Raw genomic sequence first — 12,948 nt, 5'->3', positions numbered from 1 at the left:
TGTTTTTTTATTTTGGATCTGGATTGGTTTTGACAAAACCACCCTTTCGGGTTTTGGTTTTGGATCTGGATGATTTTTGAACAAATATATAAATAAAAACAGCTAAAATCACAGAATTTGGGGGTAATTTTGATCTTACGGTATTATTATCCTCAATAACATTTTTTCCACTTATTTCCAGTCTATTCTGAACACCTCACACCTCACAATATTGTTTTTAGGCCAAAAGGTTGCACCAAGGTCGCTGGATGACTAAGCTAAGCGACCCAAGTGGCCGACACAAACACCTGGCCCATCTAGGAGTGGCACTGCAGTGTCAGACAGGATGGCACTTCAAAAAAATAGTCCCCAAACAGCACATGATGCAAAGAAAAAAAGAGGTGCACCAAGGTCGCTGGATGACTAAGCTAAGCGACACAAGTGGCCGACACAAACACCTGGCCCATCTAGGAGTGGCACTGCAGTTACAGACAGGATGGCACTTCAAAAAAATAGTCCCCAAACAGCACATGATGCAAAGAAAAAAAGAGGTGCACCAAGGTCGCTGGATGACTAAGCTAAGCGACACAAGTGGCCGACACAAACACCTGGCCCATCTAGGAGTGGCACTGCAGTGGCAGACAGGATGGCAGTTTTAAAAACTAGGCCACAAAAGAGCACATAATGCAAAGAAAAAAAAGAGGTGCAAGATGGAATTGCCTTGGGCCCTTCCACCCACCTGGACCCTCCCACCCACGCATACGTTCTTTAAACAGGACATGCATAGTTTAATAAACCCATCATTTCAGAGACAGGTGGTCCCGCTGAAAAAAGCTTGCCAAGTTCTCCGAATCATAGCTAGCTACAAACATACCACCTCCATATTTGATGACTTTTAACATTATGAGAAGAGGCAAGAGGAAGAGGACCGTGTCAAGAATGTGATTCAAAATTAGAGAGGCACACGCTATCAGGAACAACACACAGGCTTTCACCTCCATTCCTATATTGGTGTGGAACAGAAAGGACTTCATTATTACCAGTTACTTGTGCAGCGCACACTTTACAGAGAATATTTGGCCATTCACATCAGTCCCTGCCCCAGTGGAGCTTACAATCTTTATTCCCTATCACATGTACACATAGACACATTCACACTAGGGTTAATTTTGTTGGGAGCAAATTAACCTGCCAGTGTATTTTTGGATTGTGGGAGGAAACCGGAGTACCCGGAGGAAACCCATGCAAGTATGGGGAGAATATACAAACTCCACACAGTTAGGGCCACGGTGGGAATTTAACCCATGACCTCAGTGCTGTGAGGCAGTAATGCTAACCATTACACCATCCGTACTGCCATTCAAGCAAATATATAATTATTAATTACCACATTACTACACACACTGAAAAACTGATAGCGCTATATCTAGGTAATCAATGTGCTCTAAATCAAATAAACTAGTCCAAATGAATTGTGATTAAGAAATCTAATGAAATCAGTGACATCCCAAATAATAAACAAATCATCTATTAATCTACAGTAGAGAATAAGCTTTACCCGGAATCACCCTTCTCCACAAAGAGCCCATATAAAGGCTAGCAAAACTTGGGGTGATCCTGGTTCCCATGGCGGTCCCGAGTATTTGTTGAATAGAACGTAAAATACATGACTACATTAGGTTAACCTGTCCCAGGAGCTGACACTCTCCTGCTGTTTAACAAAAGTCCTCTAATTCACTCTTTCCTGTTCTGTAAATTTTTGATAACTAACCCCTGTTTTCCATAAACTGTACTCTAGTCACCAATTATTTCTATTACGACCATTACCCACTCACTGAAACATGGTCTTTCATTATTCTGAATGTTTCTTCTCGCTCTTACTGACCTTATGGTGCTACAGATAAAAATGTCCTTCTTAGATGTTCCACTGATGTAGCTGCTGCTCTCATCCTCTGATCCTCAGATACTCAGTGTAAGTGGGAATCACCCTGTGGCCATAATACGGAAAGAGAAAGAGAGCAGATCGTCACAGGTCATCTTCCAGTTTCCCTTGAACTTGGAAGTTAAACTTAAAGCTGTAATCCTGGGTGCATTCCTGTACATGGTGAGTTGTGTATTCCAGCTTCGTCCTAGGTCACAGCAGTGAGGGTATTGGGCCAACAACTGCAGGTGTTCTCCAGGGATGGTGTTAGGATCCCGAAACTTGAGATGCCAGCAGTCAAAATACCAACAGCGGCATCCCAACACTCAGGATCCTGACACCTAGCAGGTAGGTATGCTAAACCTAATCCCTAACCTCTCTAACCCTCCTTACCCACAGCCTGACCCTAACCCTTCCTCCCCTGCAGTCAAACCCTAACCCTCCCTGGTGGTGCCTATCCCTAACCCTTCCTCCCCCATAGCCTAACCCTAACCCTCTCTGTTGGTGCCTAACCATCCCTCCCCCACAGCCTAACCCTCCCCAGTGGTGCCTTACCCTAACCCCCCTCCCCGCAGCCTAACCCTCTCTGGTGGAGCCTAACCCTCCCTCCCCCACAACCTAACCTTAACCCTCCCCAGTGGTGCCTTACCCTAACCCCCCTCCCCGCAGCCTAACCCTCCCTGGTAATGCCTAACCCTAACCCTTCCTCTCCCACAGCCTAAACCTAGGCCCTCCCCTCCACTTGGCTTACCTCTGAGCAATGTCATCAGTCATTCTTTCGTGATTCCAGCGCCGGCATTCCGAGCAGTGTAGGGAATCCGGCATCGGTATAACAACTGATGGATCCTGAATGCCAGGATCCTGACGGATCCCCTCCCCCAGTATCCTAAATCACCAAGGTCCCACTCCAAGATTATAACTATTGCCCACTATGAATCATCCACAAGATGACGTTCAGTCTCAATGTATAAGGCAGTAGTGGTTCCTCTTCTTCAAGCTAAGGGCCGCAAGTCCACCCAGAGGGAATGGATTGTTTTCTTTCATGGATGTACAGTGTGTCTGTCAGTAAGTAACATTGTAGGATCATTTAAAGAAATGATGGAACTGTGTGCAGGACTAGTGCTTGGGCTTAAATGCTAATGTTCTGATAGCCAGCCGCTTGATCCCCAACATCTTGTTTAAAAGAAACTTCAAGGGCCATTTACATGGTATGTGGTATGTGAAGTCCATAATGTTGGCCATCAAGGAAGCTCTAGGTATCAAAGTAGATGTTTCTTGAAGTTTTGGCTTTTCATTTTTTTTATCTTTGTACCTAGCAGAGGACAGAAGATACTGATTAGTATTTGGCAACAAAATGACCCATTAATTCCAAGGCAACATTACTTGCATTTTGGAAAAAAGTCCGTCCTTATACATATATGAATTTAATAGAAAGAATCTTTAAGCAGCATTTTTCTTCTCGGCTGGTTTATGCATACCTGCCAGGCTGGACCTTCCTTAATTCATCTCACGGAGGTATATCACCTCCGTCCCCACCCCTCATTCCCTTCTGGCTCCTGCTGTAACAGGGAGGTAGCTTCCACTCTTCATCCTTGATAGTCTTTCTGAGCCTGGCCCATTAGTGCACTATGGCTAGGTCCACAAAGGAACATCATTAGTGAGAAGACATAATGGAGCAGGGACCTTGAGCAGGTGGAAAAAAATAAATTTTGTTGAAGTTGTATAATAGTTTGGGTGCAGGGAAGACAGCATTGACCCCCTTCACTCATTGGCCTACATGCACCGCACACATTTCATCCTTTGTAGATACGCTTCTGTATTTCAGCTTTTAATCATATTGTGTTTTTGTTTTTTTTTGTGCAGACTTACCAAGTCACCCAACTGACCACCAGCAGCAGCAGTTCTACAGCCGATGACAGTTGGTGGGCCACTACCACCGAAATGCCATTTGGTAATGATATAGGTGGTGGTAGTAATTGGGGCAATGATAGTGGGCATTGTGGAGGTGGGGATTGGGGAGGTGGTGGAGGGGAATGGGGAGGTGGCAGCGGTGGGGACTGCGGAGTTGTTGACAGCGGTGACTGCGGAGGTGGAGGGGGTGGTGACTGTGGAGGTGGTGACAGCGGTGACTGCGGAGGTGGAGGGGGTGGTGACTGCGGAGGTGGTGACAGCGGTGACTGCGGAGGTGGCGGGGGCGGTGACTGTGGAGATGGTGGCGGTGGGGACTGTGGAGGTGACTGATTAGGTATTCTTCCTAAAATGTGGGTGGTTCCTGTTTTCGTACGTAGGCGTCTATTTACTAAGCCTTGGATGGAGATAAAGTGGATGGAGATAAACTACCAGCCAATCAGCTCCTAACTGTCATGTCACAGGCTGCGTATGAAAAATGACAGTTAGGAGCTGGTAGGCTGGTACTTTATCTCCATCTATTTTATCTTTCTCCAAGTCTTAGTACATAGAACCCTGTACGTTGATGTCCCGAAACTCTTCACTTGACTTGGCATCATACGTGCCTACATTTTTATCTGCCGTCCAGGAGGTTCGGGTGGGATGTATGTGTGGCAAGGGCTGGGGACGTGGCTTCCCCATCTGTGACATCATGCCCTGGCCCCACCAATTTCACTATGGAAGTGGGAAGTTGCTCAAGGACTCCTTGAAGGTCATGATTCTCCCAGATGTTCCTGGACCGTATGCTTGGACTATTCGTGGATTATTCTCCAAGCTGTTTATATAAGCACAGGGCATCAAGATGTAGTTCGCAGCGATTGTTTCTATGCCGGAAGGAGAGGTCTGCTGCCGTGAGCTCAGAGATATTTCACCGGATCCTGATATTTCACTGTTTATCCCCCACTGTTAGACTTTGGATCAAGATTGTAGACTTTAGAGGAGATGTACCAAGCATTAGAGAGAGATAAAGTAAAGCAGTTGCATAAAATAACCAATAAGCTTCTAACTTTCATTTCAGAGACTGCGCTAGATAAATAATATGAGCTGATTGGTTGCGTTGAGCAGCCTCTCCACTTTATCTCTCTCCAAGGGGTGTATTTACTAAGATTCGTATTTGTGTCGTTTTGGAGGGAGATTGAACACGAATGACATCGAATGTGTGAATTTGCAACTTTTTGAATTTTTTACGCCACATTTACTATGCTGTCGTATTCTGCATTTTCATTTTTACCGATGTCGATGTCATTCGGAATTTAGGCCACTGTTTTACGGGAGTGATTAGTAAAACACTGCCGAACTTAACACAATGAATCCCGGCCGGATCTGTGAGATCCGTGCAGGGCTTCATTGTGTACCTTAAAAAAGTGTTTAAATAGTTAAAATTCACAAAAAAAAAAATGTGTGGGGTCCCCCCTCCTAAGCATAACCAGCCTCGGGCTGTTTGAGCCGGTCCTGGTTGTAAAAATATGGGGGGAAAAATGACTGGGGATCCCCCATATTTTAACAACTAGCACCGGGCTCTGTGCCTAGTCCTGGTGCAAAAAATACGGGGGACTAAAAGCGTAGAGGTCCCCCGTATTTTTTGAACCAGTACGGGGCTCCACTAGTCAGAGAGATAATGCCACAGCCGGGGGACACTTTTATCTTGGTCCCTGCGGCACTGGCATTAAATCACTAACTAGTCACCCCTGGCCGGGGTACCCTGGAGGAGTGGGATGCCCTTAAATCAAGGAATCCCCCCCTCCAGCCACCCAAGGGCCAGAGGTGAAGCCCGAGGCTGCCCCCCCCCCATCCAAGGGGCAGCAGATGGGGGGCTGATAGCCATAGTGTAAAAAAAAAGAATATTGTTTTTTGTAGCGGTACTACAAGTCCCAGCAAGCCTTCCCCGCAAGCTGGTACTTGGAGAACCACAAGTACCAGCATGCGGTGGAAAAACGGGCCCGCTGGTACCTGTAGTTCTACTACAAAAAAAAATACCCCCAAAAAACAGGACACACACACACCGTGACAGTAAAACTTTATTACATACATGCACACCTACATACACACATACTTACCTATGTTCACACGAGGCTCGGTCCACTTCTCCATCTAGAATCCACGGGGTACCTGTTAATAAAATTATACTCACATAATCCAGTGTAGCTTCTGTCCTCTTTGTAATCCACGTACTTGGCAAAAAAACAAGCTGAAAATCCCGAACCACGCACTGAAAGGGTTCCCATGTTTACACCTGGGACTCCTTTCCCCGACTGCCGGACAGCCAATCAGGGAGCACCACGTCATGGCACTCTCCTGATTGGTTATGCGCTCCTGAGCTGTCAGTCAGGCTGCGCACTGAAGATACAATGTAGCGCATAGGCGCTCCATTGTATCCAATGGTGGGAACTTTGCGGTCAGCGGTTGAGGTTACTACGCTTTTTGTCCCCTGTATTTTTTGCACCAGGACCAGGCGCAGAGCCCGGTGCTGGTTGTTAAAATATGGGGGAACCCCTGTCATTTCCCCCCCCCCCCACACCATATTTTTATAACCAGGACCGGCTCAAAGAGCCCGAGGCTGGTTGTGCTTAGGAGGGGGGACCCCACACAATTTTTTTTCTGATTTTTAACCCTTTCACACCCCTTCCTACTGATAAACATGCACGGATCTCACGGATCCGTGCATGCCTATCAGAACACGGTAAAAAAAAGCAGGTCTATTTGAAAGCTTCTTTTTTTTACGAATTGTATTTTTTCACGGCAGTGTTTGGCGATTGCCGGCAGTGTTTGTGTATTAGAATTGTCAGTAAATAACCGACTTGTATAAAACAAGAGGCGTGTTTGACCGATGGTGTATTCATTCGTAATGTTTTTCTTTGCCTTCAAAAAAATACGAATGCCCTCATCACTGCCGAGATTTGTGTTTAGTAAATTTCCGAGATGACACTTTGAAGAAAAAAAAACAACTCTGTCAAAATCGGGATTTTAGTAAATATACCCCCCAAGACTTGATACCTCTCCCCCTAAATATGTGGGAGCCAGGTTTACAAAATATTGTTCCATTTTGAATGTATTAAGTATTTTACTATACAGCATGTATTGCCTATGATAAGTGTAACCTGTTGTTGTCAAACTCTATCTCTTGAATACATCATACATGGGGGTAAATTTACTAAGGTGGGAGATTTTTAGAACTGGTGATGTTGCCCATGGCAACCAATCAGATTCTTCTTACCATTTTTCTAGCTGCTTCTAGCAGATAATAGATATAATCTGATTGGTTGCTATGGGCAACATCACCAGCAATAAAAATCTCCCACCTTAGTAAATTTACCCCATGGTATGTTAACAGGCCTGTGTCTCAGGAGTGTCCGGCTTAGGTTGGGGGACCCATTGTAACCTGTGCAGGGCTCCATATAGTGGGTCACTGCCCCCATACACATACAGTACAATAAGGGCAGTGACACCTGATACAGTGGTTTATGCGTAGCTCTGTGTTTCTGTAAATTGCACAAGTAGTGATGTACGGTAGAGAAAATACTTGTGTCAGCGTAATAAGAATGTTTATATATTTATGGGTGTATTATAACATTGTAACGTATTCTGGTGAACAGAGTTCTTGTCATATTCTAATAAAGCGATCTTAAGTTATACAGCAAAACTATGAACACTTACTGTTATATGAATTAGGGAGATCTTTTCCATATCCACTACACTTAGGGGGTCATTCCGAGGTGATCGCTCGCTAGCTATTTTTTGCAGCACTGCGCTCAGATAGTTGCCGCCCACGGGGGAGTGTATTTTAGCTTTGCAAGTGTGCGATCGCTTTTGCAGCCGAGCGGTACAAAAAAGTTTTGTGCAGTTTCTAAGTAGCTCAGAACTTACTCAGCCGCTGCGATCACTTCAGCCTGTTCGTGTCCGGAATTGACGTCACACACCCGCCCTGCAAACGCTTGGACACGCCTGCGTTTTCCCTATCACTCCCAGAAAACGGTCAGTTGACACCCACAAATGCCCTTTTCCTGTCAATCTCCTTGCGATCGGCTGTGCGAATGGATTCCTCGTTTAATCAATCGCTCAGCAACGATCCGCTTTGTACCCGTATGACGCGCCTGCAATGGTGCATACGCATGCGCAGTTTTGCCGAGTTTTGACCAGATCGCACCGCAGCGAAAAAACCTAGCGTGCAATCAGGTCGGAATGACCCCCTTAGTCGGTGTCACCCACAGATTGTATATACATATATATATATATATATATATATATATATATATACACACACACACACACACACACACACACACACACACACACACAAATTGGAAAGTGGAGAAAAGGGCGCCCTCTAGTGTCTTAGGTATATAGTGTAAACCCAATATTGGTGAATGGACACTACTTATCTGATACAGTTTTTCTTCGGTCATATGACCAATATGGGTATGATATAGAAAAAATAAAACAAATGTAACATAGCGCGTACAGTTTTCATACAATTGTTACTCATAAACTTAGTTGTATAAATAAGAAAACCTTTTAAGGACAAATGTGTCCCAAAATGTTGTAATCCACAGCCAGAGATAAAATAATCTTTTCACAATTTTAATACAACAAATAAATACAAAATTTAAGCTTATCTGTCCACATAAAAGATCGGATACACCCTGTCTCCAATATTTTTAAAACATTGGTAAAAATGCAAACGTACAAGATTAATAATTGTTAAAAGCTTATCTGTCCATATAGAGGTTCAGGTACAGCAGTGCCAACGCGTTTCATCAGCAATTTGACTTCATCATGGGGATCCTCCATCCAAGGCTTAGTAAATAGACTCCAATATCGTCAATAAATTCAATTTAATAAGAAGATATCAAAACCTATGTCTACTTAAAATTGCTCTCATTGCTTTTTTGTACAATTTACTATGGATTGCCCTATAATAGGGCTATATAAAGCAAAATATATATAAAGATGATAGAAATAGAATAATGTGATGAAAAATAACAATAAAATAATTTCTTGTGAATAAAGAATATTTAAAAACAATTCTGTGTGTCGTCTTTATTCATTAGTAATGTTATCTCCTTATAATTCCTTCACGTGAGACATGGCTATAACCAGTTTTATACTTTTTATAGTTTTAACAAATTGAATTTAATTGTTACAATGTTCATCAATGTAGAGGTTTGCGATCGGATAGTCGCCGACCAGACAGAGTGAAATTCCGCACCGTGAAAGTCTGCATACGCCGTGTGAAAAGCTTTGCAAACGCCGGTCAGCTGCAAATCCGTTTGCAACTCACTCACCATCAAATTATTTTTCCAGTCTGTGCAATGTGTGCGTAGCCCAGGACTTACCCTTATAGTGTGAAAGAAAGAGGCTGATCGGGCCGGAGATGACGTCACACACCCTCCCTGAAAACGCTTGGGAACGCCTGCGTTTTTCCTGACACTCCCAGTTACCAGCCACAAACGTCCGCTTCCTGTCAAACAGCCTGCCTACGCCTAGCGATCAAAAAAGACGCAGAATTATTTCGCAGTTTGGCCTCGCGCCTCCGCACTACGATCGATAATTGGCCTCCTTGTGAATTCCTCTTAAAATATCAGCTGGATAAACATGTGCTTTAAGATCACCTCAGCGGTTTAACATTCCGTTCATTTATTATTATTATTATTATTATTTGGACACAGTGATTAAATATTCAAATCCAAGTTTACATGACCTTCGTTTAGGATGGAATAGCACTTTTATTATAGACAATGAGAGGACTTGGCTTTCACTGATAATCATTAACCTAAAAAGAAATAGAGTAATTGAATGCCCCTGAGAAGAGTGGGAAAGGCTTCCACTGTGGAAAACTCTGCAGCTTTAGAATTGCACGGGTTAATCCTGGTACAGAGAGAAATGAGACTCCCGGGGTTGGTCAACCAAAGACCAACTGTTTATCTGCTGTGTAAAGGGAACCGCCACCTCTCCCAGTGACCTTAACCCTAAGGAGAGCTAGAAGCTAAGCAAGGAGACCTAGGGCCCTTTGGAATTGAGTCAGCCTATCCCTGCAAACCTAATATATGTAACATACAGCGGGCAGAGCTTGGCCTGTTGTCCAAGCAGTTACAGCACTGAGCGGGGCAGCATCAGAGGCGGGACGGGGCAGAGTAGGAGACGGATTATTCTCCTCAGCACCAGCAGTTACAGCACTGAGCAGGGCGGCATCAGAGGCGGGACGGGGCAGAGAAGGAGACGGATTATTCTCCTCAGCACCAGCAGTTACAGCACTGAGCAGGGCAGCATCAGAGGTGGGACAGGGCAGAGAAGGAGGCGGATTATTCTCCTCAGCACCAGCAGTTACAGCACTGAGCGGGGCAGCATCAGAGGCGGGACGGGGCAGAGTAGGAGGAGGATTATTCTCCTCAACACCAGCATGTACAGCACATAGCAGGGCAGCATCAGAGGCGGGACGGGGCAGAGAAGGAGGCGGATTATTCTCCTCAGCACCAGCAGTTACAGCACTGAGCAGGGCGGTATCAGAGGCGGGACGGGGCAGAGAAGGAGACGGATTATTCTCCTCAGCACCAGCAGTTACAGCACTGAGCAGGGCAGCATCAGAGGCGGGACGGGGCAGAGAAGGAGACGGATTATTCTCCTCAGCACCAGCAGTTACAGCACTGAGCAGGACAGCATCAGAGGTGGGACAGGGCAGAGAAGGAGGCGGATTATTCTCCTCAGCTCCACCAGTTACTGCACTGAGCAGGGCAGCATCAGTGGCGGGACGGGGCAGAGAAGGAGGAGGATTATTCTCCTCAGCACCAGCAGTTACAGCACTGAGCAGGGCAGCATCAGAGGCGGGACGGGGCAGAGAAGGAGGCGGATTATTCTCCTCAGCACCAGCAGTTACAGCACTGAGCAGGGCGGCATCAGAGGCGGGACGGGGCAGAGAAGGAGACGGATTATTCTCCTCAGCACCAGCAGTTACAGCACTGAGCATGGCAGCATCAGAGGTGGGACAGGGCAGAGAAGGAGGCGGATTATTCTCCTCAGCTCCACCAGTTACTGCACTGAGCAGGGCAGCATCAGTGGCGGGACGGGGCAGAGAAGGAGGAGGATTATTCTCCTCAGCACCAGCAGTTACAGCACTGAGCAGGCAGCATCAGAGGAGGGACGGGGCAGAGAAGGAGGCGGATTATTCATTATTCTCCTCAGCACCAGCAGTTACAGCACTGAGCAGAGCAGCATCAGAGGTGGGACGGGGCAGAGAATGAGGCGGATTATACTCCTCAGCACCAGCAGTTACAGCACTGAGCAGGGCAGCATCAGAGGCGGGACGTTGGAGAGAAGGAGGTGGATTATTCTCCTCAGCATCAGCATGTACAGCACTGAGCAGGGCAGCGTCAGAGGCGGGACGGGGCAGAGAAGGAGGAGGATTATTCTACTCAGCACCAGCAGTTACAGCACTGAGCAGGGCAGCGTCAGAGGCGGGACGGGGCAGAGAAGGAGGTGGATTATTCTCCTCAGCACCAGCATGTACAGCACTGAGCAGGGCAGCATCAGAGGTGGGATGGAGCAGAGGAGGTGGTTTATTCTCCTCAGCACCAGCATGTTCAGCACTGAGCAGGGCAGCATCAGAGGCGGGATGGGGCAGAGAAGGAGACATATTATTCTCCTCAACACCAGCAGTTATAGCACTGAGCAGGGCAGCAACAGGGGCGGGATGGGGCAGAGAAGGAGGCGGATTATTCTCTTTAGCACCAGCATGTTCAGCACTGAGCAGGGCAGCATCAGAGGCGGGACGGGCAGAGAAGGAGGCGGATTATTCTCCTCAGCACCAGCATGTTCAGCACTGAGCAGGGCAGCATCAGAGATGGGACAGGGCAGAGGAGGAGGTGGATTATTCTCCTCAGTGCCAGCAGTTACAGCACTGAGCAGGGCAGCAGCAGAGGCGGGACAGGGCAGAGAAGGAGGTGGATTATTCTCCTCAGCACCAGCAGTTACAGCACTGAGCAGGGCAGCATCAGAGGCGGGACGGGTCAGGGAAGGAGGCGATTATTCTCCTCAGCACAGGCAGTTACAGAACTGAGCAGGGCAGCATCAGAGGCGGGATGGGGCAGAGAAGGAGGCGGATTATTCTCCTCAGCACCAGCAGTTACAGCACTGAGCAGGGCAGCATCAGAGGCGGGACATGGCAGAGAAGGAGGCGGATTATTCTCCTCAGCACCAGCATGTTCAGCACTGAGCAGGGCAGCATCAGAGATGGGACAGGGCAGATGAGGAGGTGGATTATTCTCCTCAGCACCAGCAGTTATAGCACTGAGCAGGGCAGCATCAGAGGCGGGACAGGGCAGAAAAGGAGGCGGATTATTCTCCTCAGCACCAGCATGTACAGCACTGAGCAGGGCAGCATCAGAGGCGGGACGGGGCAGAAAAGGAGGCGGATTATTCTCCTCAGCACCAGCATGTACAGCACTGAGCAGGGCAGCATCAGAGGCGGGACGGGGCAGAAAAGGAGGCGGATTATTCTCCTCAGCACAGGCAGTTACAGCACTGAGCAGGGCAGCATCAGAGGAGGGACATGGCAGAGAAGGAGGCAGATTATTCTTCTCAGCACCAACAGTTACAGCACTGAGCAGGGCAGCATCAGAGGAGGGACATGGCAGAGGAGGAGGTGGATTAGTCTCCTCAGCACCAACATGTACAGCACTGAGCAGGGCAGCATCAGAGGCGGGACAGGGCAGAGAAGGAGGAGGATTATTCTCCTCAGCACCAGCAGTTACAGAACTGAGCAGGGCAGCATCAGAGGCGGGACGGGGCAGGGAAGGAGGCGATTATTCTCCTCAGCACAAGCAGTTACAGACCTGAGCAGGGCAGCATCAGAGGCGGGACGGGGCAGGGAAGGAGGCGATTATTCTCCTCAGCACCAGCAGTTACAGCACTGAGCAGGGCAGCATCAGAGGCGGGACGGGGCAGGGAAGGAGGCGATTATTCTCCTCAGCACCAGCAGTTACAGCACTGAGCAGGGCAGCATCAGAGGCGGGACGGGGCAGGGAAGGAGGCGATTATTCTCCTCAGCACAAGCAGTAACAGAACTGAGCAGGGCAGCATCAGAGGCGGGACGGGGCAGGGAAGGAGGC

The 12,948-nt window shown here is 47.4% G+C and overlaps 1 protein-coding gene across 1 annotated transcript in view; it reads left to right on the top strand.

Moving 5' to 3' along the window:
* Nucleotides 1-12,948, top strand: part of LOC134934145 (phospholipid scramblase 2-like) — a 79,879-nt gene that overhangs the window by 23,303 nt on the left and 43,628 nt on the right. Inside the window, exons 5-6 of the mRNA XM_063929644.1 lie at nucleotides 1,943-2,083; nucleotides 3,764-3,905. Of these exons, the coding sequence (XP_063785714.1) occupies nucleotides 1,943-2,083; nucleotides 3,764-3,905 (283 nt within the window). The remainder of the gene's footprint in view (nucleotides 1-1,942; nucleotides 2,084-3,763; nucleotides 3,906-12,948) is intronic.

Source organism: Pseudophryne corroboree, chromosome 6 (genome assembly GCF_028390025.1).
Source record: "Pseudophryne corroboree isolate aPseCor3 chromosome 6, aPseCor3.hap2, whole genome shotgun sequence".
Classification (NCBI taxonomy): domain Eukaryota; kingdom Metazoa; phylum Chordata; class Amphibia; order Anura; family Myobatrachidae; genus Pseudophryne; species Pseudophryne corroboree.
Note: the sequence above shows the minus strand (reverse complement) of the source record. Positions and strands in the feature narration are given on the sequence as shown.